The sequence below is a fragment of the Saccostrea echinata genome, unplaced genomic scaffold, assembly GCF_033153115.1.
Source record: "Saccostrea echinata isolate AGI-Se365-2 ecotype Australia unplaced genomic scaffold, CSIRO_AGI_Sech_v1 ptg000001l, whole genome shotgun sequence".
In the NCBI taxonomy this organism is placed as follows: domain Eukaryota; kingdom Metazoa; phylum Mollusca; class Bivalvia; order Ostreida; family Ostreidae; genus Saccostrea; species Saccostrea echinata.
This window is the reverse complement of record NW_026889750.1, coordinates 14,554,032-14,581,015: the sequence shown is the minus strand read 5'-3', so window position 1 is coordinate 14,581,015 and position 26,984 is coordinate 14,554,032. Positions and strand designations below refer to the sequence as shown.

General features: G+C 33.8%; 1 protein-coding gene and 1 long non-coding RNA gene across 2 annotated transcripts in view; one reads left to right on the top strand and one right to left on the bottom strand.

Annotated features, from left to right (window-relative positions):
- The window catches only part of LOC133185644 (tetraspanin-13-like), a 162,685-nt gene that overhangs the window by 94,541 nt on the left and 41,160 nt on the right, over nucleotides 1-26,984 (top strand). Inside the window, exon 4 of the mRNA XM_061320956.1 lies at nucleotides 7,280-7,453. Coding sequence (XP_061176940.1) covers nucleotides 7,280-7,453 — 174 coding nt within the window. The remainder of the gene's footprint in view (nucleotides 1-7,279; nucleotides 7,454-26,984) is intronic.
- LOC133185684 (uncharacterized) overlaps nucleotides 1-26,984 on the bottom strand; it is a 159,257-nt gene that overhangs the window by 107,076 nt on the left and 25,197 nt on the right. The window lies entirely within an intron of this gene.

Here is a 26,984-nt window from a genome sequence, read left to right as displayed (position 1 = left end):
GATGAACACTCTAAAATTGGTTCAGATGCTTGATTTGAATTACATTTCTGGATGAGTTACTAGTTTGAAGTTTTTGGATAAGTCCATTCCCAAGTAACTGCAAGCCCTATCAGATAAAAAATTGCATGAATGTTGCATCTTGGTATTTGCCTTACTTAAAGACAACGTTCATTGATGTGAGCTCTGTAATCTCTGATTATCTGTGTTTAGTAAAAATTACTGCGATATAAAAAACAACAAGATTACTTCTTGATCAATTTTTGGACTGTATATAATACGACCAAACTGCGTTTTTTCCCCAAATTTTGAGGGTGCTTATTTAACACAATGCGTATTATACTTGGCAAAATATGGTAATGTCCCCTCGCATTAGCAAAAGTTGGAGATTAAAAGGGGTAATTAAGCCCTGATACCTTATTTCCATGTGTATGTTTACCCCATGTGTGTACGAGGGGTGATCAAAAAGTTTGCAAACTATCTCTATATTTACAAAACCACAATTCAGATCAGAATGAAATTTGGCACACATATACTCCTGCAAATGTTCTAAGCAGATGCTATGTGATGTTTTGCTCCATGTTTGTGACGTCACAATGTGAAAATGACGTCTACATGTAGATGACTTCAGACAAAAAATGGTTGACTCAGTCGTACTCGAGCAATGAACGGCTGTAAAGTTTTTTGTGTATCTTGGAAATTCCTTTGCAGTAACATATAATAATCTGTACAAGATTTATGAAGACAAAAGACTTGCCAGAAGTTCAATCATCAATTGGATTGATTGTTTTAGTGAAGGAAGGGAGATGTTTAAAAATGATGTTTGTTCTGTTGCCCAGTGAAAGCAAGCTGGGGGAGAGATGTGTCCTTAGTTGAGCAATTTGTTATGAAAGATCGCCAAGTTACAGTTAGAAAAATAGTTGAATATCTTATAACAATAATATAATTATTAAATCCCTGACATATTGTTTACTTTAGGATTTAAACATATCAGATATGTTAAAAAGAAGGCACCTATGCTTTATCCACATTAAATAAACGACGCTCCTAAGACAGAGGACACGGGTCGTGATGGTCACCATGCTCATTCTCAGGGAAAGAATACCTTATCCACCCACCCTATTGCCGAGAATTAGCCATTTCTGACAAATGGACTATTTTTATTTTTTTTTTGTTATAAAAAATAACTTTCATGGTAAGAAATATAAGACTCTGAAAAATCTCTAAGCTTCTGTGAACAGAACGCTACAGAGCATGTCACATGACCGCCTGGATCACGTGATTGGCGCATGGGCAGAACGGTGGCAGATGTACATTAAAATCGGAGAGGACTACTTTAAAAAATAATGATCATTGAGGCCTTATTTTATTTCTTTTATGGAAGTAAATCAATTAGTTCGCGAACTTTTTGATCACCCCTAGTATGTTTTCAATCTATCCAACAATGTGATGGATTTTGCAAATGCCTAAATATTGTGTTCCTAACCAAGTGTTGAGAACATAAAATCTGATTATTGGGTTCCTACTAACCCTGAGTGTATTACTCTAACTTGAGAAGATTTAAAACTTGTAACATAATACCCAGGTGACTATAAAGGTCCATGGACCTCTTGTTATTAGCTCAACTGAGCCGAAGGCTGTTGTCTCATTGTTGTCATCATTTACTTTTTACAATTTTGTCTTCTTCTCTAGAACCACTCGGCCAATTTCAACTAAACGTGGCACAGAGTATCCTTGGGTAAAGGGGATTCAAGTTTGTTCTAATGAAGGGCCACATCCTCTTCCAAGGGGAGATAATTAAGAAAAAGTAAAATTAGGTGGGGTCATTTAAAAATCTTCTCAAGAACCACTTGGCTGGAAAAGATGAAAATTATGTGAAAGCTTCCTGACAAAGTGCAGATTCAAGTTTGTCCAAATCATGACCCCCGGTGTAGGGTGTGACCAAGGGTTTATATAGGAAAAGTCTTTAATAATTTCTTCTCAAGAACAGCAAAGCCATGATCATTCCTATTTATATGGAAGCATCCATAGGTAGTGTAGATTAATGTTTGTTCAAATCATGACCACTGGGGTAAGCTGGGCCACTATGGGTGATCAAAGTTTTAAATGGGTATATATAGGAAAAATCTTTGAAAATCTTCTCAAGAACAGCAAAACAATGATCAGTCATATTTACATGAAAGCATCCTTAGGTAGTGTAGATTCATGTTTGTTCAAGTCATAACCCTGTTTACTAAATTCCCAGCAGTGGCGGATCCAGAAGTTCGGGGGGGGGGGGGGGGGGGTTGAAGGCCTGAAATGGCTGTGGTTTTCCTAAAAAATAAAGATGAAAAAAATATTCAGTGGATTAAATATATAATGGTAAAAGAATAAGTTGTCCGATCAGACAAGTGTGTCTAGTGGTTGTCTTGTCAGATCAAAAAATAATCTGGAAACAGACAATTGTGTAAAAAATTGTGAAATTCATGACCCCTTGGTTCAGAGTTCAGGCCCTAGGGTAATGATAAGTTCGTAATAAATTGAAAATAAATTACAGTTTTGAAAATTTTCTTATCTACTCATGAAAATTTATTAGGGAAACTATTCCCATGATTACTGCTATAATAAACACAAAGCTGTCCCCTCAGGGATCAGTCAAAAAATGCAGTTTAGGATGGAACCAAGGGGCATAGCTTGAGAAACTCATTATACTCAAGTGACCATCAAGGCTCATTGGCCTCTTGTCATCTCTTTTATCTCCAAAGGGTATTTTCTGTTATTGGGAGTTTTCATGCAATTTAATGTTCAATCCCTGTAGCTATCAGGCAAACATGCATAGACATTATATATTGACTGCACATAGTGTTCATTACTTTTTGGATCTCAGAATGGGAAATAAAAAAAATGCATGCATAAGGTACTTGTAATTATGTAACATTTTTTATGGTACACTAACTAATATGAAGTAATATGATAAGTATCTAATTATGATATTAAAATCCAATACATTTTTCCCCTCCATATAAAAAGAATCACAACTAAACTTTTCGTAATTGCTTTAATTATTTTTTTTTCAAAGCTTAGAATGTTCAACTCTATTGACTTTGATCCCATTTTACCAGTTAAGACACACATCTTCCTCAACCCACGCATGCACAGGTTAATGTTTAGTTAATACCAGTACATACAGCAGCATGGTTAGGGTAAATGAAATTTGGTCTTACATTTAGAAGAAATACAAGGGCTGTTCGGAAATTATTGAGACAACGCGTATATTTTTCTTTCTAATGAACATCTTGCAGTAAAAATTCGCATATACGTTTGACAAATACAGCAGCTTCATTTTATCGGATAGCGGTTTGACGAATATTTCGGCTATTTCAATATAATATCAGAGCACAAAACCATTTCTTATATATTTATTAATAATTTCACCTGATATTCTGATAAGAAAATATTGGAATTTCATTTTATCTAATACAAAAATTTGGACTATCATAGTGTTTGTTGATAATCAGCACCTTGTTCACACCTCCAACTTCGTATGTGAAGCCTTTGTTTACACAGTTTGACACCTATTACCTTGACTGGCTTGAGTAGACAATGAGGGGATTAGTTACGGTTGGACGCACACAGGCACCTTACCTGTGTCAATAGTGGGCATAGTAGATAGATACGTTTTGATTACAGTTGTGGTGATCAGCTTGGGTTCAATGATGCACTTGTTAATTATGACAATTATTTGCAATTTTTTTCAGCTTGAAATTTTAATTATTGAACTGATTAGCTTGTGTATGACAATTTGCTTGGATAATGAAATAAGCCTATTCAGTCGTTTAGCTTGGTCAGTTGGCTTAATATTTGTTCACTTTTAAGTGCAAAATTTATGGTTAAAATGACAAACGGCCCATACTATTAATATACGTCTCAAAATCCATACCATCTTTCTCCACATGGCAGACAAGTATGCATGAGACTGGTAAACTCATTGACCAGAGAATTGTCACAAACAGGCTAAAATACGTAACCATATGAAAGAAACAAACACAAAGAAGTTACATTTATAAAAAGATATTTTTTATTTTTGTTGATTTTTTAATTTACAATCTATTCAGGGAAAAATATTTTACGGGTTATTAGTCAAGCATTTAGTCTACTTCCGTTTCCAAAATGGCGTCCATCGAAGAAGGAATGTAAACGTGCTGAATTAAGATGGCAATAACTATCAAAGAATATATTTTATACATCAATTTATTTGAAAAATGTTATCATATTAAATTCATAAGTAAGTGAAATAATTTATTTTAGGAAATTCACTAAGTAAACTAATCAAACGAAAGTGCAAGTTTGAAATTTGCTATGATGTATTATCAATACATGTAGCTCTATACATCTATCTTTGGACTCGGTATAGAGCAATCGGCTATTCTGATAAAATTAGTCTGACAACTTGACTATTTGATAAAACGGGAGCCACAGTACCAAGAATTATTACAAGCCAGAAATATTTTACAAATATTTTATTTCTTCTTTTCAATGGTATAGATCATAAAAAAAATTAAGCCAGGTAAAGAAATCTGATAATGATGACAAATTGGATTTTGACGTCAAGGCGATGCAGTGAGCATGTACCTTAAAATTTATGTAACGCTATGGAGAACTCTTTTCCAGACTGACTGACCTGCTAAAACAATATTAATGAGAATGTCTAAGGGTTTTTTTTTTCATTGGTATGTATTTTTTCTTACCAATAATTCAACCAGTTAGAGTAAAAACAAAAGCTCCGGACGACCATAAATTATTAAGGACGAAATAACGTTGACCCGCTTTGCATAAATCGGTACTGCGTGATGCTAAGTCAACCTGTATATGACACATGAATATTTTACACTGGAGTAGCAACAGCATACATTTTTTATACCCCCCGCAAACGAAGTTTAGGGGGGGTATATTGGAATCAGCATGTCAGTCTGTCTGTCCGTCTGTCTGTAGACGAGATTTTGTCCGGACCATTTCTTGGAAACTGTTGCAAGGATTTGTCTGAAAATTTGTACACTTATTATTCGCCATATGAAGGTGTGCACCTGGTATTTTCATCATGATTGGATTATTTTTTTGCATTTTACAGACCTGTGTTTTTTTTTTCAATTTTATTATGTGGTTTTGTCCAGATCTGTTCCCAGAGACTACTGCATAGATTTGTATGAAAATTTGTACACTTATTATTTACCATATGAAGATGTGCACCTGGTATTTTCAACATTATTTGATATTTTTTCTGCATTTTACAGGTGTTTTTTTTTTTTCATTTTTATTGACTTAGTCATTTCGGGTTCATGTCTAAGGTTTGAGACATAGAATCTAGAACATCTGTACAAAAATGTGAACTACAGCTTAAAACTACTCATTAGAACTCAAAAAAAAAAATCACAAAATATTAAAAACAGTTTTTTACATTACACAGCAGATAGTGTAAATCTATTTGTCCCTTTGGGTGGACATGCATCCAGTTAAAGATTAATTAATGAGTTCAGTGTGGGAAGCTGTTAGGGCATCTCTGATCAAGCAGGTCTTATCTATATCTCCTGAGAATTTGGCAGAAAGAAATAAAGATCTCTGCCTCTTAATATTGTAATTTATGTCTGTCAAAATACATAGTTACTGAAACTAGCCTTTTATTTTTAAAATGAGTTTGATATAAAGGTATTTGGATCAATTTGACTTTGTATAATTAATTATGAGATTTTTTTTTCAACAATCAATTTGCAGAGTGTCATGTCTCACAAAGATGACAGATAGTTGCAAACTATTTTTTCAATGTAATAAAAAAAACACTGTAATTATTAGTATTGATGTTTTATTAGGCTGCACCTTAATTTCATTCATTAAAAAAAAATATAATGAGTAATTAAATTTTCACTCTAATAACTCAGATCTGTTCCCAGAGACTATTGCATAGATTTGTATGAAAATCTGTACACTTATTAATTACCATATGAAGATGTGCACCTGGTATTTTCAACAATATTTGATAATTTTTCTGCATTTTACAGGTTTTTTTTTTTTTTTTTTCATTTTTATTGACTTAGTCATTTTGGGTTCATGTCTAAGGTTTGAGACATAGAATCTCGAACATCTGTACAAAAATGTGAACTACAGCTTAAAACTACTCATCAGAACTAAAAAAAAAAATCACAAAATATTAAAAACAGTTTTTACATTACACAGCAGATATTGTAAATCTATCTGTCCCTTTGGAGTAATGAGTGGACATGCATCCAGTTAAAGATTAATTAATGAGTTCAGTGTGGGAAGCTGTTAGGGCATCTCTGAACAAGCAGGTCTTATCTATATCTCCTGGGAATTGGGCAGAAAGAAATAAAGATCTCTGTTGTCTAAGCCTCTTAATATTGTAATTTATGTCTGTCAAAATACATAGTTACTGAAACTAGCCTTTTATTTTTAAAATGAGTTTGATATAAAGGTATTTGGATCAATTTGACTTTGTATAATTAATCATGATATTTTTTTTTCAACAATCAATTTGCAGAGTGTCATGTCTCACAAAGATGACAGATAGTTGCAAACTATTTTTTCAATGTAATAAAAAAACACTGTAATTATTAGTATTGATGTTTTATTAGGCTGCACCTTAATTTCATTCATTAAAAAAAAATATAATGAGTAATTAAATTATCACTCTAGATGTTTAAGCAAATTGTGAACACCTCTCACATCTAGAAAACATTAGTGATTTGGTACCTTCTCTGAAAAACCCAGCGGGGGGTATTTGTCCCTTTTGGACAGTTCTAGTTTTTATTCTTTTTTTTTTTAAAGAATCTTTTATGAAAAGAAACATTTTGAATTTTGGAATGTTATGTGAGATAACGGAGAAAAAAGAGTTAACACTTCCTGATCATTTCACATGCGAAAACATCTCTGGCTGATGTGACGTTAAAATGACGTAGCGGTGCTGCTTGAGGTCGATAGACATATGCATGTTTATGATTTCACTGGAACCTATCTAAATATCCTATAAATTAGAAATTTTGCACATTTGTTTTATTCATTCTTTATAAAATGTTGATGAATTTTCATGAATTTATCTCTGTCCTTTATAGAGTAAAAGTAAATGTCTCAATAATTTCCGAACAGCCCTCATATGTTCATATTTTGTCAAAAAACTTTGAAACATTCATCTGAATTGCTATCAGATTGAAGTAAATTTGACATCTGAAATTATTGAGACAGGTATCTTAATTTCCTACATATTGTTATAGAATAAGTTTTTATCATTTTGCAGTTGAAGTGTTGTGAAAGCAACTCAGATTATGCCTGTTGTGCTGGAAATGCTACTCATACCTCAAATGCAAACGAAACATGCCCCTGTGCTTCATGTTCAGAAAAACTCAGTGACAAAATTAATTATGGCTTCAAATTGACTGGTGGAATAGGCCTCTTCTTTAGTTTTACAGAGGTAAGTTAAGGCCAAATAAAAAAATATGTGTGGTTCCGGTTACCCAACCGTCCCTATTTTATACCCCCGACCCTAAACTTTTTTTCGGCAATTTTCATATTTTTTCCGGAATTTTCCCAGATTCCTATCAATGGCTCCAGTTTAAGTTTTAGTTTCAGCAATGACGGCCTCCTTGCAAAACATAGTGCAAGCTAGCATGTAGGTGTCCCCTACCAATATTGACTAGTATATTATCTCACCACATCTAAATGCCATTTGCAGAGCAGTGATAGGTATTATTTAGAAAAAATTAAAAAAAATCATTTTGTTTTTAAAAAAAAAAAAAAATCCCTACCTACCTACCCTAATTTTTTTTGGAAGTGTAACCGGAACCACACATATTTTTTTGTTTGGCTTTAAGGTGCCAATAACATTAATTTAAATCACAGGCCTTTGTATTGCTTTAATTTGACTGACAAACTGGGAGTATAAAAAAATTAATGCGTGGAACTTCTCAGATAGGTAGGCCATAGCTTCCATCTTCAAGTGGTGGTGTCTCAACATGAGTGAAAAATTCTTGAAGGGAAGTTAAACAAAACTTAATAGCGATTCTCTGTAACCACTTAAGAGTACAGGTCCACGTAAGAATCAGGCAAAATCAAATTTTCGTGATAAGTCAGTGTTTGAGAATTGACTTGAAACTTCACATGGTTATGCATTAGGACATATATATTACATATGTTCAATGATTTGGAAATATTCAGGCTTGTTCTAATTTAATAGGCAATATATTGAGAAAATATTATGAACATGAGTAGTACAAATCTATACAATGGTATGGATATTGAAACCTTAAAAAATTAAAACAGCAAACGTTATGAGAGAAAGTGATAATTAATGAACAACAAAACAGCTATTTAAAAATTATAATTTTAAATTTTAAAAAGTTTGGAAAATTGCGAGTCTAGCGTTTACTACCCCGATTATTACTTCCAATATTAGTGAATTTCAGTTATCGTTCTTGATTTATGACTTAATTTGTCGCTTGAGGGCGCTCCGTTTTTAAGTACACTGATGCTGAAAAAACAGAACCAAATTGATTAAACATCAAATTTGGCATTTTATGTTGGTTAAATTAATCTACTGAAAATTAAGGAATGTATAACTTCAAACTAAACATCTTTTTCTTTGAAATCTAGCGTTACAGTGGGTATCAAATTTGATCGGGTTCAGGTTGCTCGAAACTTGTCTGTTGTCATATGCAGATTTGGGCAGGATTTTATAGTTTTACAGTTTGACTGCCGTCTGCGTTATCAAAGATGCACAAGAGTTTATAACAGACTTCAAAGGAAATTGGTCTTCGCGTTACACAACGCACTTTAAACAATCGTTGCCAAACAGCAGTTTTATTGAAACTCTCAATCATAAAGTCATGTTGGCGAGGAAATGCGGACTTTTTCGAGTCATGCGACACTCGATTTGAGAACAACAACATAGCCTATGTAACAGTTGATTGTGGTTATTTCAAGACACAATTATAATCTAACATTTATGGATTTATTTCCCGGAATCCTGCTGAAATATGGAAATTATCTTCTCACAAAGAGTTCATGTGATGCAGCATGTGCAAGTGAGTAGTTTTTTAAGCTAACAGTGAGGAAAACCCTTTTGATGTCAACCAAAAATAATAAGCAAGCTTTTTTCCTTTAAGCTTTAAGTGCCTTAATTTTTGGTCTTTTTCAAAATTATTTCAAAGTTGGGTGTAATTTTTTTTCTTCTTGAAAGTCCTTCCTATGAATTAGGAGAACCCCATTTTATAAAATGGGTATATTTATTTTATTTTAAACTACCAATTGAAAAAAACATCTTGCTTAAGACTTTAAAAATGTTTTTTAGAGATAAGGAATTAAATTGTTCCATAATATTTTTTATGCTTATTCAGAGTTTAAAATACTTGGTAATATGCCACTGCATTTAATTTTTCAGGCAAGTTCAAGTTGCAGAAGAGTTCTTTGGTCTTCTCAAACAGTCGAGGTTTTCTTCTCCTGTCCAAACTTCAAAATTTAGTGAAAAAGGAGGAAACAAACTACGAATGAAAGAATTTTCTAAAATCACATTGAGCAGTGAATCTGGTGCCTTTTGTTGTGTTTAACCATCATAAAAGATAGCGACAGTAGTGTAGGTATAACTTTAGTCCTACATTGCTCATTAACTGTTGTAAACAAAGGGAATAGCATACCAGTTGACATTTAGAGTGGCGAGTACTATATGAGAAAACAACGGAAACCATCCAAAAGTAGAAGCACCACAAGTCCATATATTAAATTGATCAAGTTCAGAATTTTGAATGTGCATGTCTGCTTGAAAAGTACTGTAGTTTAAAAATCTTTTTTTTTTTTAAATCATGGGATGGAATGATGATTATAAAGAACTGATATTAAAACAACTTTTCTTCTACAAATTTTGATCTTTGTATAATGTACAATGTAATTTATAAATCATGTAAATTGTTAAAATTTAATAAACATGTGAAACCTTTTTGCAAATTGGTCATTGTTGATTTCTTAAGAATAAACTTGGAAATTTTCATATAAAAACCATTTAGTTTAGTATGTTGAACAACATGACATATTTGTTAAATATGCAATTAAAAATATCATATTGCTGCTCATATAATGGTACAGTAAATCAAATGTTGCAGCTGCATCATTTTCTGCAGACTTGAACAAAATCCTTTTAATTACATTCCTTTCATATACATGTAGTATATGATTTAGAAGGAGTCAAAGAAAATGAATTTATAATTTTATCTATAGAAGTTGACAGTTTTACGACACTGCTAGCAGAGACCAACATACTCTGACTTGTTTATACATAATAATTATGTCTTCATGTAGCATAATGTATTCTCAGACTTTGTTGTTATACATAAGTTAGTATTTGACAAAGAGTAAAAGCTGAAAAACTAAATGAAAAAAAAAAAATGCTTATATAAGAAGAGTCACCCAAATAGATAGTGATTGGTCATCATGTTTACTCTATGAAAAAAGTAATACAAGAAAACTGGATGCGCCTGCTTAGTTTTAACAGCTGTTTAAAATAAAAACAGAAAAAAATCTGGAATCATCAAAGTTGGGTACTTAATATACAGAATTTCGATCCCGATCATAATTCTCTCCAAAACTATTTTAGAGAAATAAAATTGATTCCAGAGTAAACTTGGTACATTGAATAGAAAAAATCATAATAATGTGATAAATGTAATTAAGAAACAATTCAATACAAGTTAAATTTTACACACAATGAACTTAGATTTAGGAAAAAATCTTGTCAAACTTCAAGCAATTTATCAAAATTTCTCAATAGTTTTTCTTTCCATTAAAAACTGCTAATTGATTTTTCCACACTTTTTAAACTGGAAAACTAATAATGAGCAGTTGTTTTATTTTTCCATGTGTAAAAAGTTACATAATGTATTTGCTGTTTTTAATAATATTGTTTTAAATTCACAATGTTTGTGACATCAAAAATGTCTTGACATATAATTACAATGGTTACTATGGATGCGACCTAGATATCAACTCCATGACAACTAATACAAGAAGGATACAAACTCCTCTCAAAATAAAATAAGGTTAGATAATTTATGAAAAACAACAACACTTGTTACTTCTGTACTGAACTTGATCCTCTTTTTTAGTTGACATTTTGGCCCATAAATGCCCGAATCTATTTATAGTAACATATCACAGCCTGGATGTGCCTTTTTGGAAAAATCATGATTTATTTTAATTACTACTATATCAAGTAATAATATGAAAAAATAAAGGCCAAATATGAAATATTCGACTTATCACCGATTGCCTGATTCTTACGTGGACCTGTACTTAAACTTCTTTGCCACGCATGGTCACCAATTTGATGAAACTTTGCCCATAATTACAACTCAACACCAGAAAAACATATCAAATAAGATTTTGTTGCTCTATATCTTGGTTGCCATAGTAACAGCCAGAAAAGTTGGAAAAATTGAGATTTTCAGCTACAGTCCCTGAAACATTCTACTTTCCCAATTGAACAGTGAGTGAAAGCTGAACGAACGGTGAACGAACGCAGAGCGAACGGTGAGTGAACGATGTGTGAATGCTGAATGCAACTTGGTGAACCATGTGTGAACGGTGAGCGAACGCAGAGCGCGAAACGGAGCTCAAAGTGAATGGTGAACAAACAGTGAACTCAAGATGAACAATTTATTCGGAATGCCTCTGATCTTTTCCTTGCATTGAAACTATTCTATTGTATTCTAATGCCTGGTGCTAAAAAATAAATAAATAATAAATAAATAAACAAATCAATGAAAAATGTCCTAAGAAAGACGATACATGCACATTAAGTAAAATCATTAATTTAAGTTTATTTTTTGCACATATGTACAATGTTTAATTCAACTTTTTTTGTAAAATAAATAAGTTTATTCTTTTTAGGTCACCTGAGTCACTCAGGTGACCTATTGCTATCTCTTTTCGTCCGTCACCGTGCGTCATTCATCAGTCGTAAACTTTTGAACATTTTCAGCTTCTTCTCTAGAACCAGCAAACCAATTTCAACCAATTTTGGCATATAGCATCTATGGGTGAAGGGGAACAAAAATTTTGAAATTCTTGGCCCCTGCCCCCCTGGGGCCTGAGGGGTGGGGCCAAAACCATAAAAATTAATGCAATCTTTAAAAATCTTCTTTACTCCTGGACATCAAGCAGTCAATCTATTGGCATGATTCTAATAAGCATTGAGCCCTCTTCCAAGATTGTGAAATTCATAGCCCCAGGGTCAGGGGTTCTGGTGCTAGGGTGGGGCTATATATATCATATAGTTAAAGTGCATTATTTCTTTGAAAAATCTTCTTCTCTACTCCTGGGTATTATTGAAACAAATTGAATACATAGTTATGATAAGCAAGGGTGACTCTACCAAAATTGTGAAATTCATGGCCCCAGGGTCAGGGGTTCTGACGCTAGGGTGGGGCTATATAGATCATATAGTGAAATTGCATTATTTCTTTGAAAAATCTTCTTCTCTACTCCTGGGTATTATAGAAACAAATTGAATACATAGCTATGATTAGCAAGGGTGACTCTACCAAAATGTGAAATTCATGGCCTCAGGGTCAGGGGTTCTGGTGCTAGGTTGGGGCTATATAGATCATATAGTGAAATTGCATTATTTCTTTGAAAATCTTCTTCTCTACTCCTGGGTATTATAGAAACAAATTGAATACATAGTTATGATTAGCAAGGGTGACTCTACCAAAATTGTGAAATTCATGGCCCCAGGGTCAGGGGTTCTGGTGCTAGGGTGGGGCTATATAGATCATATAGTGAAATTGCATTATTTTTTTTTGAAAATCTTCTTCTCTACTCCTGGGTATTATAGAAACAAATTGAATACATAGCTATGATAAGCAAGGGTGACTCTACCAAAATTGTGAAATTCATGGCCCCAGGGTCATGGTTTCTGGTGTTAGGGTGGGGCTATATAGATTATATAGTGAAAGTGCATTATTTTTTTTTGAAAATCTTCTTCTCTACTCCTGGGTATTTTTGAAACAAATTGAATACATAGCTATGATTAGCAAGGTGACTCTACCAAAATTGTGAAATTCATGGCCCCAGGGTCAGGGGTTCTGGTGCTAGGTTGGGGCTATATAGATCATATAGTGAAAGTGCATTATTTCTTTGAAAATCTTCTTCTCTACTCCTGGGTATTATTGAAACAAATTGAATACATAGTTATGATAAGCAAGGATGACTCTACCAAATTTGTGAAAGTCATAGCCCCAAGGTCAGGGGTTCTGGTGCTGGGGGGGGGGGGGGGGGGCTCTATTGATGATATAGTGAATCTGTAGTAAAAATGCATTATTTCTTTGAAAATCTTCTCTGCACTTGGGCATATCAGAGGCAAAAAGAGTAAAAGTTTTAATAAAGATTTTTGAACATCTGGACCATTTGGTCAAATGTTCTGGTCATGGCCAGGGCTCTATTAATTTGTATTCTACTGAGAGGAGTTATTCCCGTTTGCTATTTACTTCTGATAATTAATCGCTGTAAATAATGTACTTGAAAGGTTAATTGAATAGGAGAATAATGCAAGATTTTTTATTGTATAATACAACAAGTATTTTTATAATTTAAATGATCAGGTAGACTTGTAAGTAATAGATAAAAAAAAATGAGACAAAAATAACTTGTCTTATTCAATGTTCATCAAAGACCAAGAGAGTCCAATGTAAGAGATTTCATCAAGGAATTAAAATAGTACAGAATCACTGATAATTTGTTAATATACTGTATGGTGATAGTGATAAATGGGGAACAGATTAGAACCTAATTTATGAACTGTTAATGAACACTAGACTAATTATTTTGTTGATCCTGATCACCCTATTTTTCTTGCTTTTGGGCAACAAAGCTTCACCTTTCAGTTCATTTTATACTCTGTGGATCCTCTAAATTGTTGAATTATACTCAGGTGACCGTTAAGGCCCTTGGGCCTCTTGTTTGATATATAAAACCATTACAAATAATGTGGATTTTAGAAGAGAAAACTATGGACTTATAGAATGAATTACAACAGTTGTAACAACCATACATATATTTCCGTGCCAAGGGAATTCCGTGTAAAATAATGGGGAAAAAAAATTGAAATATTTTGCAATGGTATGTAGAAGTATTGCATAAATACACTTGTATTTTAGAATTATAATGCAATAATATATTTATGTGTCAGTTTTATTTTTTATGACGATTTATTGAGCAGACTTCTACATGTATCTGTAGACATTTCTTGCCCCTGATTATACTCGGACAAGATGATACAAAGAGGCATTCATATTATTTGTTATAGATTAAATTTTCACAACTTGATATTTAAGTAATATGCTGTCAAAGTTTTTATTAAACAGACAAATTAGAGAGAGAGAGTTTTACACACACCCCCCCCCCCCCTTTCCTCAAATATTTGTACCTATTTCAAACAAAAATTCTTATTTTTTTCCTAAATATATCAGGCAGTGAAGGTAACCATTTTTTATCAACAAATCCATTGTTTTACAGTCATAATCAGTTTTTATTTTCCTGCTTCAAGTTCACACGAAGTCCACGTGCTTGACCTGTCAATCAAAATCATTCAACACTGTGCAGGTGTGAAAGTCTCATCATACCGAAGGCGAAGTGTTAGTATTTCCAAGAAGTTTTAACATCTTTTCTTATCATTTCTAGATCTGAGATTTCTAAAAGAAAAATAATAAATGCATAAAATACATAGGGAATAAATGCTTGGAATAATTAAACTGCTTGAATTTGAAACATACTCCCTGCCAATTTAAAATATCACCTCTGGCACATGCATATTTTGAACTACTATTGTTTAATGACTTTGTTTCAATGCATGTTTGTTTTGAGACTGAAATTTATGTGCTACAAAACACATAAACTTCTTTTTAAATGTTAATTAAAATATACTGGAAATACTAACTAAGTAACCGATTTGGGGGGGGGGGGGGGGGGGGGCTCTTAATCATATCGACTGGCAAACATATAAAGTTAAGGTGAAAAATATCATTACTGGAGAATCACCTTGGTTATATTAATGATAATCATGTTATAAAAGCATTTTTCTCTCTCTAATTAAAGACTTTATATATGTAAAGTAGAAAAAAAATTCTAACTAAAATGTATTACATTTTAAACAAATATTTTTTTAAACCACACTATCAATTTAATTCGCTCTAAAGATATTTAATTAACTGGATATCCGCAGTACTGTTTATAATTCTCAGAACTAGTTCTAACATGTATTTCTGTATTATTTGAAAAAGAATGTGTTAGAACTAAATATTTTCGTATTTTTGCTGCAGTTGGTAAATTAATTGACTTTGATCTATCCATTAACGATTTGTCGTCTTTAACATAACAAAAAAATGTTGCAGTGCTTGAAGTATCTGTATATTGCCCATATTTAAATTAAAATTTTCAGTTTTGTTCTTCAATGGTACATACATGTACTTATAACAATATTTATTTTCCAGATAAATTTAATAAATAACCTAGCAGCTAAGTTAGAATAATAAAAATAAATATTGTAGATATTTTTTCTCATGAAATAATGATTCTTTAAACACGATATGTTAATTATTTTATTCAAAACCTGTAAATCCTTACTTACAAAGAGATACTTAAGTCCTTTCACTTCAGAGTTCCGAATGACAATAAACACTGAACGATAAGTGAATGCTGAACACAAGGTGAACGCAAAGTGAACGAACGAAATTATTAATAATATAGCTCTAAGTACATGATAACGATGGGTACATTTGGAATACATTTTTTAAATGCTGAAAAAATTTGAAAAAACACTCAATATTCACTAATAATAGGTTTAACATGATCAAACTCAATCAACAACTGAAGAAAAACAATAAAAATATTTGACGTTAAGTAATTAGGTATTTGCAATATTATTCTAAAATAACTTTCATGGTTGCCATGGTAACACAGTGTAACATGCAAAATCTGTTGCTAAAATTGGGTTAATGCTACTATCTTGAGAAAAAACGTGAAAGTTCAAGACTGGCAAATCTACATTCTTAGGACATTGCAACACCGACAACATAGCAAAAATTAGGATTGATTGCTACTTTGGAGTGTAACCATGGAAACAACATACCACTTGTTTAAAGTGATTTTTTAGCTCACCTCGACGAAGTCGAGATGAGCTTATGCTATACCGTCGGCGTCCCAGGTTAAAGTTTTAGGAGCAAGTCCCATTCCCAAGTAACTATAAGCCCTACCTGGACCAAACTTGCATGGATGATGCATCTAGGGATGGACACTACCACACTTGCTTCGGATGCTGGATCTGACCTAGATTTTCCAGATGAGTGACCAGGTTAAAGTTTTAGGAGCAGGTCCATTCCCAAGTAACTATAAGCCCTACCCGGACCAAACTTGCATGGATGATGCATCTAGGGATGGACACTACCACACTTGCTTCGGATGCTGGATCTGACCTAGATTTTCCAGATGAGTGACCAGGTTAAAGTTTTAGGAGCAGGTCCATTCCCAAGTAACTATAAGCCCTACCTGGACCAAACTTTCATGGATGATGCATATAGGGATGGACACTACCACACTTGCTTCGGATGCTGGATCTGACCTAGATTTTCCGGATGAGTGACCAGGTTAAAGTTTTAGGAGCAGGTCCATTCCCAAGTAACTATAAGCCCTACCTTGACCAAACTTGCATGGATGATGCATCTAGGGATGGACACTTCCACACTTACTTCGGATGCTGGATCTGACCTAGATTTTCCAGATGAGTGACCAGGTTAAAGTTTTAGGAGCAGGTCCATTCCCAAGTAACTATAAGCCCTACCTGGACCAAACTTGCATGGATGATGCATCTAGGGATTGACACTACCACACTTGCTTCGGATGCTGGATCTGACCTAGATTTTCCAGATGAGTGACCAGGTTAAAGTTTTAGGAGCAGGTCCATTCCCAAGTAACTATAAGCCCTACCTGGACCAAACTTTCATGGATGATGCATATAGGGATGGACACTACCACACTTGCTTCGGATGCTGGATCTGACCTAGATTTTCCGGATGAGTGACCAGGTTAAAGTTTTAGGAGCAGGTCCATTCCCAAGTAACTATAAGCCCTACCCGGACCAAACTTGCATGGATGATGCATCCAGGGATGGACACTTCCACACTTGCTTCGGATGCTGGATCTGACCTAGATTTTCCACATGTGAGACCAGGTTTAGATTTAGGAGTAGTCTCGTTCCCAAGTAACTATAAGCCCTACCTGGACCAAACTTTCATGGATGATGCATCTAGGGATGTACACTAACCAACCTGCTTCGATTGCTGGATCTGACCTAGATTTTCTACATGAGTGAATTTTAGCCATATTTTAACCAAATTAGCATGGATGATGTATCTAGGGATGGATACTTCCAGACTTGCCTTGGATTCTGAATCTGACGTACATTTTCCAGATGAGTGACCAGGGTAATTTTTTGGAGTAGCTATATAATATTATGGCCTGTTATGATTAAACTTGCATAGATGGTGCATCTAAGGATGAAAACTTCTAGACTTGCTTTGGATGTTGGAACTGACCAAAATTTTCTTGATTACTAAACAGGTCCAAAGTGTTTTTGAGCAGATCTATAATTAAATCAAACTTGCATGGATATTGATCTTGGGATGTACCCTAACTAGAAAAAAAATATGATGTGAAATTTGCCTTACATGTAGATAACATTCGTCGAGGTGAGCTTCGTAATCTTTGATTACCTATGTTTTATTTTTATTTTTATTTTTTTTTGTTTATTTATTTATCTATTTATTTTTTTTTAGCTGCTTTAGGAATTTACTTTTAATTAAGAAACATTATTTGACTCACCTTGAATAGTACTTATCTGGTAGAACTAAAGTTGAATATCATATATATTGATAAAGTTTGATGAAAACTACAAACTTGCTATGGTTACCAAGAAGGGAAAATGTTCAATTTTGTTAACTTTATATGAATATTAAACCCTATGTGCCAGCTTCTTGCATCCAGTTAGAGATTGGGTGATAGTCAAAATTGAAAGTCAGGTTAGTTATTTATAATATCAATCATAAAAGTTTTGGGAATCTGAATACAAGGGCACTTATCCAAGGACACAGAATATTTTTCAGATTTTTATGCATATCTTTTCTGCTAATTTCCATAGCGATGCTCTATTCAAAGAATTAAATTTGAATTTTTTGAAATGTGAAAATTAGGACCACACCAACACTTTTTGAAATTGATCATCAGTTATAGAGAAATGTGCTTTTTAAAGAGATAGAATCAGATTAAAACAGTAAGCGAGTAAATATAAAATCCCTTCATGGTATTAAAACCATGGCAACCATTGCCAACCTGTAAGAAGTACCATATTTCGTCCTTGGTATATATTATAAGGATCTTTTGTCTATTATTTGGTTGCATTTCAACCTATAATTGTTTTTATTTTTAAGTGTATGACTATAAATCTAGATTAAATGAACAAAATTATTATTTTGAATACTTTGTTTCCATAGTAATGTATGTAATACTGTAAAGTCGCTTGTATTGGCCGCACTTTTTTTCTTCAGAAAATTGTTTCAAATTAGGGATGCGCTTAATACATAATACAAAATACAACCCTCTTTTTTCGAGGTCACTTTCTCAGTGCTGAGGACCATTTTCCCGATCCATTTGAATTGATTACTCTTTGTAAGCAATTATGTCAAAGTTTATTACTACAGGTGACTCTCGATGGCTCGAACTCCGATCTCTCGAAGTTCTCGATCTCTCGAAGTGAACCTCCGGTCCCGTTTTTTTCCTCTATATAACTAAGCAAATTTACTTCCGATCTCTCGAACTTCCGATCTCTCGAAGTTCTCTATCTCTCGAACCAAGACCTGGGTCCCGTTACACACATTGCATTGTTTTTTACTCTCTATCACTCGAAGTTCTGATTGCACCTGTGTACACGCCAATCAAGCATAAAATTAATGCAGCTTGGACCTACCTGGATAACAGTGAACGCCTGGGGCTGGCATGGAGGTGTTAATTGTGTATTTACATAGATAACACTTTACCTGTAAGGATCTGAGTGTTGATATAATTAATTCTTTATTGGTTATAATTGCTAAATTATAAACGAATTGTTTCGCAACATATTTTGACTTGACAGCGAGACGATCAGTTATAGAAAATAATTTAAGAGACGTCAATAATTTTCCATAGATTATGAAGCTTTATTAGAATCTAAATAATCCCAGTATGACAAACATTGCACAAGAATTGATTACCGATTTAATACGAGAATTCTAGTGAAGGAGCCGATCAAGCCCGGGGCCGTGGGGTAGCCACACCGACGATTGCTATTCAGGTTTCATGTAATCATGAAATGAGAACAAATAAATAGTGATACTTAAAGAGATCGTTTTATTTATTCAAAATATGATCATTGCTGTTGAAATCAAGTGAATTACCTGTAAAATACGAATGAAAACGTGCTATGATATTATCAATATATACTTCCGGTATTATAATAGTAGAACAATGATGATCGGAACTGAAAATTCCGGATTTTATTCACTTTCTATCTCTCGAACCCTTCGATCTCTCGAATTTTTCTTGCGGTCCCTTGAACTTCGAGAGATCGAGAGTCACCTGTATTAATTTCAGAGTCATACACATCAGCCCTACCTGTTGTAGTCATATACATCTACCCTACCTGTTGAAAAAAAGATAATCGTTTCATAAATAAAATAATAATGAAAAACGATCTTTGTTTTGTTTTATTTCCATTGCGTATTCCGCCATTTTGAACTACCGTTGCTTATATCATATACAAGAATTGCATGTCGCTTAAGACATAGATATATTAATACCTATAAATGAGTCAACAACTATAATCTTTGTGATATATTCTGAATTATCCTTAATTCTGTATCTTATTTTTATTTTTTAAATTTCAGATATGCAATTAGAGGTGCAAATCATTAAGGATTCTATTGTCGTGTCATTGCTATATATAACTTCAGTCTATGTTGTCACGTAGGACATGACCATTGTTTATTTCATAAGACATAAATATTAAAATGTTCATTTAGCACGTTATTATGGTCACAGCACTGATTGTTCATTGCACTAGCTAGCTAAAATAATTATTGATGGATACCAAGAACTGTTTAATTACCCAAAGTCAAACCTTTGACACTAATATCCCTTGGGTATGATTTTTGTTTACGTAAATACTGACACGCGCTTGTCATGCATTATACCCATAAGCATAACTTCATAACACACTTGAAATTAATTTGAAAAGAAAATAATCAGGTATTTCTTTTTTTATCTCTGGTTAAATAATTATTAAAAAGATTAAATTAAAGATTATGCACGTTTACAATATGTAGAATAAAAAAAGATGACTTGCTACTTTCGTTTGAGATTCGTAAATTCTCCTACTTTTATATTAAGTTACTGTACTAGAAAAATTAAAGTCACATCCAATTTATGCGTTGTGGGATGCGCATTTTACATAGGACCTGCGTTTTTTTCAGGATTTTCACCCCAACTTGGGGGTGCGTCTTTTACACCATTGTGGCCAATACACGTGACTTTATGGTAATTGATTTCCCAAAAATGTTTACTGTAAACCAACTATTATTTGCATCATCTTTTATTCATGAATCATCAGTTTGAAATCAATCCGCAACAATTAATTTTCGCGACTGAGGAAACATTCTCTACCAATAGTTCGCGGCAATTAATATTTGCGAGTTAAAGTAGGTTGCCAAACTCACAAATATTTCTGGCACGCAAATAAAAGTTGGTTTACAGTATTTTGCATTTAAGACATCAGGCCTTCAGCTTTTGAAAACAGTCATGCCACTTGTTTGCTTTTCTGCAAACGTTAACTATGGGACTGCCACTTTTCAAACTTTAGGACATTTTGCTATGGTAACCATGACATGTAGCAACCAATTTTTGCCTGATTTGAGTTTATGGTATCAAAGACTTTTATCATAGAGAGTTTGGAGAAATTCTGAGACTATGCGTGCCACAGCTCCTATATAAAAGTTCAAGTCATTATAGAGAACAGGTCTTTACTAGTCTACATATTCATCATTTCTCACTTTGAAATGGTGGTTCAGATGGCATAATGGTAAGTGTTGTAGATTTCTATGTGGGTGACTGTGGTTCAATCCCCAGAGTATCTGAAATTTTTTCTCACTTTTTTTTTTATCTTGAATGTACATTTTTATCTTTAAAATTACATATGGTAAGACCGGGGAACATTAACTGACAATATTGGAAACATACAGCTATTACAATCAAGGCATTTGATGATAGACAATGAAATGGGGGTGGTACACTTTGTCACAGATGTCTGAGAAAACACTGGATAGAATTTCAAGCCAATGTTTTCTTAGATGTCCTCTTTGAATTTGTCATGGACGTCTGATAAAACATTGGATTGAAATTCTAGTTATGTTCCCATTGAAACAAAGTTTGGGAACATCGTTTTTACTCTGTTTCTTATTGAGGTTTTTGGTCTTCATGGAAGACCTTATAGTGATTCTACTATTTATAGTTTTTATTAAACAGACAAATGAGAGAGAGAGAGAGAGAGAGATTTCGTTTTAGCCCCCCCGCCCTCCTTTCAGGCTTCACTAAATGTTTGTACCCATATTAAACAAAAACTGAAATTTTTTTCTAAATATATTAGACAGTGAAAGTAACTTTTTTTTAAAATCAACAAATCATATCCATTTGTTTGACAGTCATACTCGTTTTTATTTTCCTGCTTCAAGTTCACACGAAGTCCACGTGCTTGTCCTGTCAATCAAAATTCGACACTGTGCACGTGTGATAGTTTCGTCACATCGAAGACGAAGTGCGAGTATTTTCAACAAGTTTTAACATTTATTTTTATCATTTCTAGATTTGATCCCATCATTTGAATAATAAATGAATGAAATACATTGGGCATTAACACATGAATTTGAAACATACTCTGCCAATTTCAAATATCACCGCCGACACGTGTACATTTTGAACTACTATTGTTTTGTGACTTTTTTAGATGCATGTTTGTTTTGAGACTGAAATTTTTGTTCTAAAAAAGACCTTAACTTATTTTTAAAAAATGTTGATTAAAATATTCTGGAAATACAGTACTGACTAAGTAACCAATCTAGGGGGAAAAGGGGGGGTATTAATCATATCGAATGGCAAACATATAAAGTTACGGTGAAGAAAGATTTTTTTCTCTCATTCCTTTCTTTTGTTGATGTCACTTTCGGTCAAAACAGGACGGAAGACCTACTCATTGTTTTGCAACGAGCTTTGCTCTAGTTTCTTATTATTATGCCCCCCCTTCGAAGAAGGGAGAGCATATTGCTTTGCTGCTGTCTGTCTGTCAGTCCATCAACAGTTTCTGTTCATTTTCTTCGCAGAGGTTGCACATGCTGAAATGAAATTTGGTATACAGAATTATCATCAAAATATCTAGGTCAAGTTCTGTTTCGGGTACGATCGAGCAATTTTTGACAGAGTTATGCCCCTTGGACTTAGAAAAATTCCAATTATTTGCAGTTTCTTTTCATTTTCTTCACAGAGGTTGCACCTACTGAAATGAAATTTGGTATACAAATTTATCATAAGAATGTCCAGATCAAGTTGTATTTTTGGTACAATTGAGCAATTTTTGACAGAGTCATGCCCCTTGGACTTAGAAAAATTCCAATTATTTGCAGTTTCTTTTCATTTTCTTCGCAGAGGTTGCACATTCTGAAATGAAATTTGTAATACAGATTTTTCATAAGAATATCTCGGTCAAGTTCTGTTTTGGGTACGATTGAGCAATTTTTGACAGAGTTATGCCCCCTGGACTTAGAAATATTCCAACTTATGTCGGGGAGGGGGGCATAAGTGTTTCACAAACATCTCTTGTTATTCTTTTTTTCCCCAAAAATTTGTGCAGGCGATTTCTCAACCAGTATTCACTGGATTTCAATGAGACTTTCAGAGGTAATGCACAATAATATGAACTTTGTTCATCACAAAGAAAATTAGGAAAATTCCCTTCCAGTTCCAAGTTATGGGCAATTTCCTGATTTTAAATTGGATTTTTGTCTTCGCAACTCCTCCAGAACGGCCAAAGATATAAACTGGAGACATGTCAAAGATGATAGAGCGTGAGTTGTAGATCTGCAACGTCATTTTTTTTGGCGTCGTCATTACTTCCGGTCGCCAACGGAAGCGAATTTCAAAAGTCAATTTTTCCAACTTTTTAGCTCACCTGAGCTAAAAGCTCAAATGAGCTTTTCTGATCACCCGTTGTCCGTCGTCTGTCCATCTGTCCGTCCGTCCGTCAGTCTGTAAACTTTTCACATTTTCAACTTCTTCTCAAGAACCACAGGGCCAATTTTAACCAAACTTGGTACAAAGTATCCTTGGGTGAAGGGGAGTTTAAATTATTAAAATAAAGGGCCAAGTCCCCTTACAAGGGGAGATAATCAAGAAAAGACAAAAATATGGTGGGGTCATTAAAAAATCTTCTCAAGAACCATGGGACCAAAAAAGCTGAAACTAATGTGGAAGCATCCTGGGATAGTGTAGATTCTAAATTGTTCAAATCAGGACCCCCAGGGATAGGGCAGGGCCACAATAGGGAATCCAAGTTTTACATTGAAATTTATAAGAAAAATCTTTAAAAATCTTCTTTCAAGAACCACTGGACCAGAAAAGCTGAAACTTATGTGGAAGCATCCTGGGATAGTGTAGATTCTAAATTGTTCATATCAGGACCCCCGGGAGTAGGGCAGGGCCACAATAGGGAATCCAAGTTTTACATTGAAATTTATAAGAAAAATCTTTAGGCCAAAATAAAAAATACCTTTGTTTCCCCTAACGCGACAGACCCACTGAAATCGTGCCGACTGAAAAGTTTTTTTAATACGATTATTCAAATATTTTTTTTTTTATTGTTTATCAACTTTATAAAATACAATTTCATCAAAGTCCATATAAAATACTATTTCATCAAAATCCGTATTTTATCAAAAGGTCGGCTTTTGTTTTACTCTCATTTGGCACCCACAACATGTGGCCACAGAGGGTTCGTGTTATAAAACAACGGCAATGTATCAATCGTAATATATATCTTCAATTTATTAGAATCCTACACTCTTGAAACATTTCGTGTATTAAACATACCATGACTAAGGAGTGTTAAGATGGTATTTGCAAATGTGTCTTCTAAAATTAACATACGTAGTAAGCATGGCAAAGTCTGCCTCATGAGCAGATGAGAGGCCCACCTTGTATATGCAATCAATAAATTTCACTGCATTTCATTCGTTCGATCTAATAAATAACAGGAGTTTCTAAATATGTCTTTGTATAATTATTTCATCTTGATAAATATAATTCAGATGTCGTTTCTTCATTTTTTTTTTTATAAAAGAAATGAAGAAACAACATCTGAATTATTTATGGGGTAAACTTTGTGACTGACTCTAACATTAGATATATGAAACTTTAATCATTTTATATGGTGTGGTTGAATTAAATATTGTTTATACTGGTACACTCTTTTCAAATAGTGTTGAAATCTTTTAAACTGGCTTATGGTACGGCTTCCTGAGACGTCCAGTGTATTTTTCTCTTGTTAGGCCTTTGAAAATAGGTTGTTTCTTTGCTTTAAAATACCTTTAAAGATTGTTGGGTTGACAACATTTGAACACCCGCCTGTTGGAGGGCTCCTAATTTAGACTTTTTCTTGGCACTTATGACCATTGATAATAAAGCATCAATTAGGGATCTTGTTCGTGCCAACATGTTCATGCAGCACTGCATGGACCTACGTTTTTTACGGTTTTATTCGATTGACCGGTCTTCACGTCCCACGTCGGGACCTGTGACTTAAAATAAGCTCCTGAATGACTCCAAAACGAAACACTAAAATACTGTGCCACGCGAGGCCCTTGACATTTTGTCTGTGTAAGTACTCGAAGATGATGGTAGGTTTGAAAAAATATACTCGGATGGCAGTTGGTTGAGTATTTGCGAATCTTGTCATTTTGTAAAAATTCAAATTCAATAAATTTACGCTGGCCTGAGATATTTCACAAGTTCAAATAAATAAAATTTGTGAATTAATTTACCATACATGTTGCTTTTAAATTTCATTTGTATGATATTTGGTTTAAAAATCGGTTTCTTTCATTCTTTCTTATTTATAAAGATATTATTCAATTTTCCAAATGTATTTTCAAAACTGCTGTCAAAAAAAAAATAATTTACCTACCTACCTACCCAACTTGAAATTTTAGGGTCGGGTTAGGGGAAACAAAGATATTTTTAATGATGGCCTTAAAAATCTTCTTTCAAGAACCACTTGGCCAGAAAAGCTGAAACTTATGTGGAAGCATCCTGGGGTAGTGTAAATTGTAAATTGTTCAAATCAGGACCCCCAGGAGTAGGGCAGGGCCACAATAGGGAATCCAAGTTTTACATTGAAATTTATAAGAAAAATCTTGAAAAGTCTTCTTCTCAAGAACCACTGGACCAGAAAAGCTGAAATTTATGTGGAAGCATTCTGGGGTAGTGTAGATTCTAAATTGTTCAAATCATGATCCCCGGGGGTAGGGGGGGTCACAATAGGGAATCCCAGTTTTAATTGAAATATGTAAGAAAAATCTTTAAAAATCTTCTATTCAAGAACCACTGGGCCAGAGAAGTTGAAACTTATGTGGAAGCATCCTTGGGTAGTGTAGATTCGAAATTGTTCAAATCAGGACCCCCAGGGGTAGGGCGGGGTCACAATAGGGAATCAAAGTTATACATTGAAATATATAGGTTAAATCTTTGAAAATCTTCCTCTTAAGAACCACTGGACAAGAAAAGCTGAAACTTATGTGGAAGCATCCTGGGGTAGTGTAGATTCTAAGTTGTTCAAATCATGACCCCCGGGGTAAGGCGGGGCCACACTAGGTATTACAAGGGGGGGGGGGGGAATCTGGTAAAGAACAGCATGGCCAAAGTTACTCAGGTGAGTGATGTGACCCATCACAGGATGAAAAGCCAGGTTTCCCAAATTTGGAAACCCGATGGAAACATATGGGAATCGTGACATCAGTAGTTTCCATATAGTTTCCATTTTATGGAAACCACATAGTGGTTTCCACGTATATTCCCGATATGGAAACAATCAACCTATGGTTTCCCGTAAGTTTCCCAATATGGGAAACCGTGGAAACATGCAGTAGTTGTTTCCATGTAGATTCCCGATATGGAAGTAATCAACCTGTAGTTTCCAGCATGTTTCCCAGATATGGAAAACACGTACATGTATGCTGTGGTTTACACCTATTTTCCCGATAATAGACATTTTGGAAACGTGTATCAAAAGAATAATTTTAAAAAACTCTTTGTGTAATTCTGTGTAATAAAATTGAGAATTCTGTCACCGTAAACCCAAATTAAATAATTTTTAACATTTTAGTCTCGGTAAAACTCATTAAGACACGTGGATTGGAATTAATAGAGAAAATTTAATACAACATTTATTTTAAATTTGAAAAATCAGTGTAAACTGGTCAGATAAAATTCAATCATTGCGCTGACCCTTGTAATCGCGGGCACCTGTTCTCACGTGCCACAGGTGGAGACACGTGTCGCGAAGACACCTGCGACTGTATATTTCTTGTATATTCTATGTTATTTGAGAGGATTTTTTACCTAAGGGGAACAATAGGTTGTGGTCAAGCATGTACATACACATAGTCTCCGCAAACTCAGTTTAAATCTAGGTGATAATTGTTGGCCATTGATTTGATTTCAAAAAAATAATTTAAATTATCAATAAGATCACAAAATATTGATAAAATAAGCTACATTAACTTTAAGATGTTCAATGAGAGAAGGAAAAAAAGAATTGTATTTCAATTTTCATT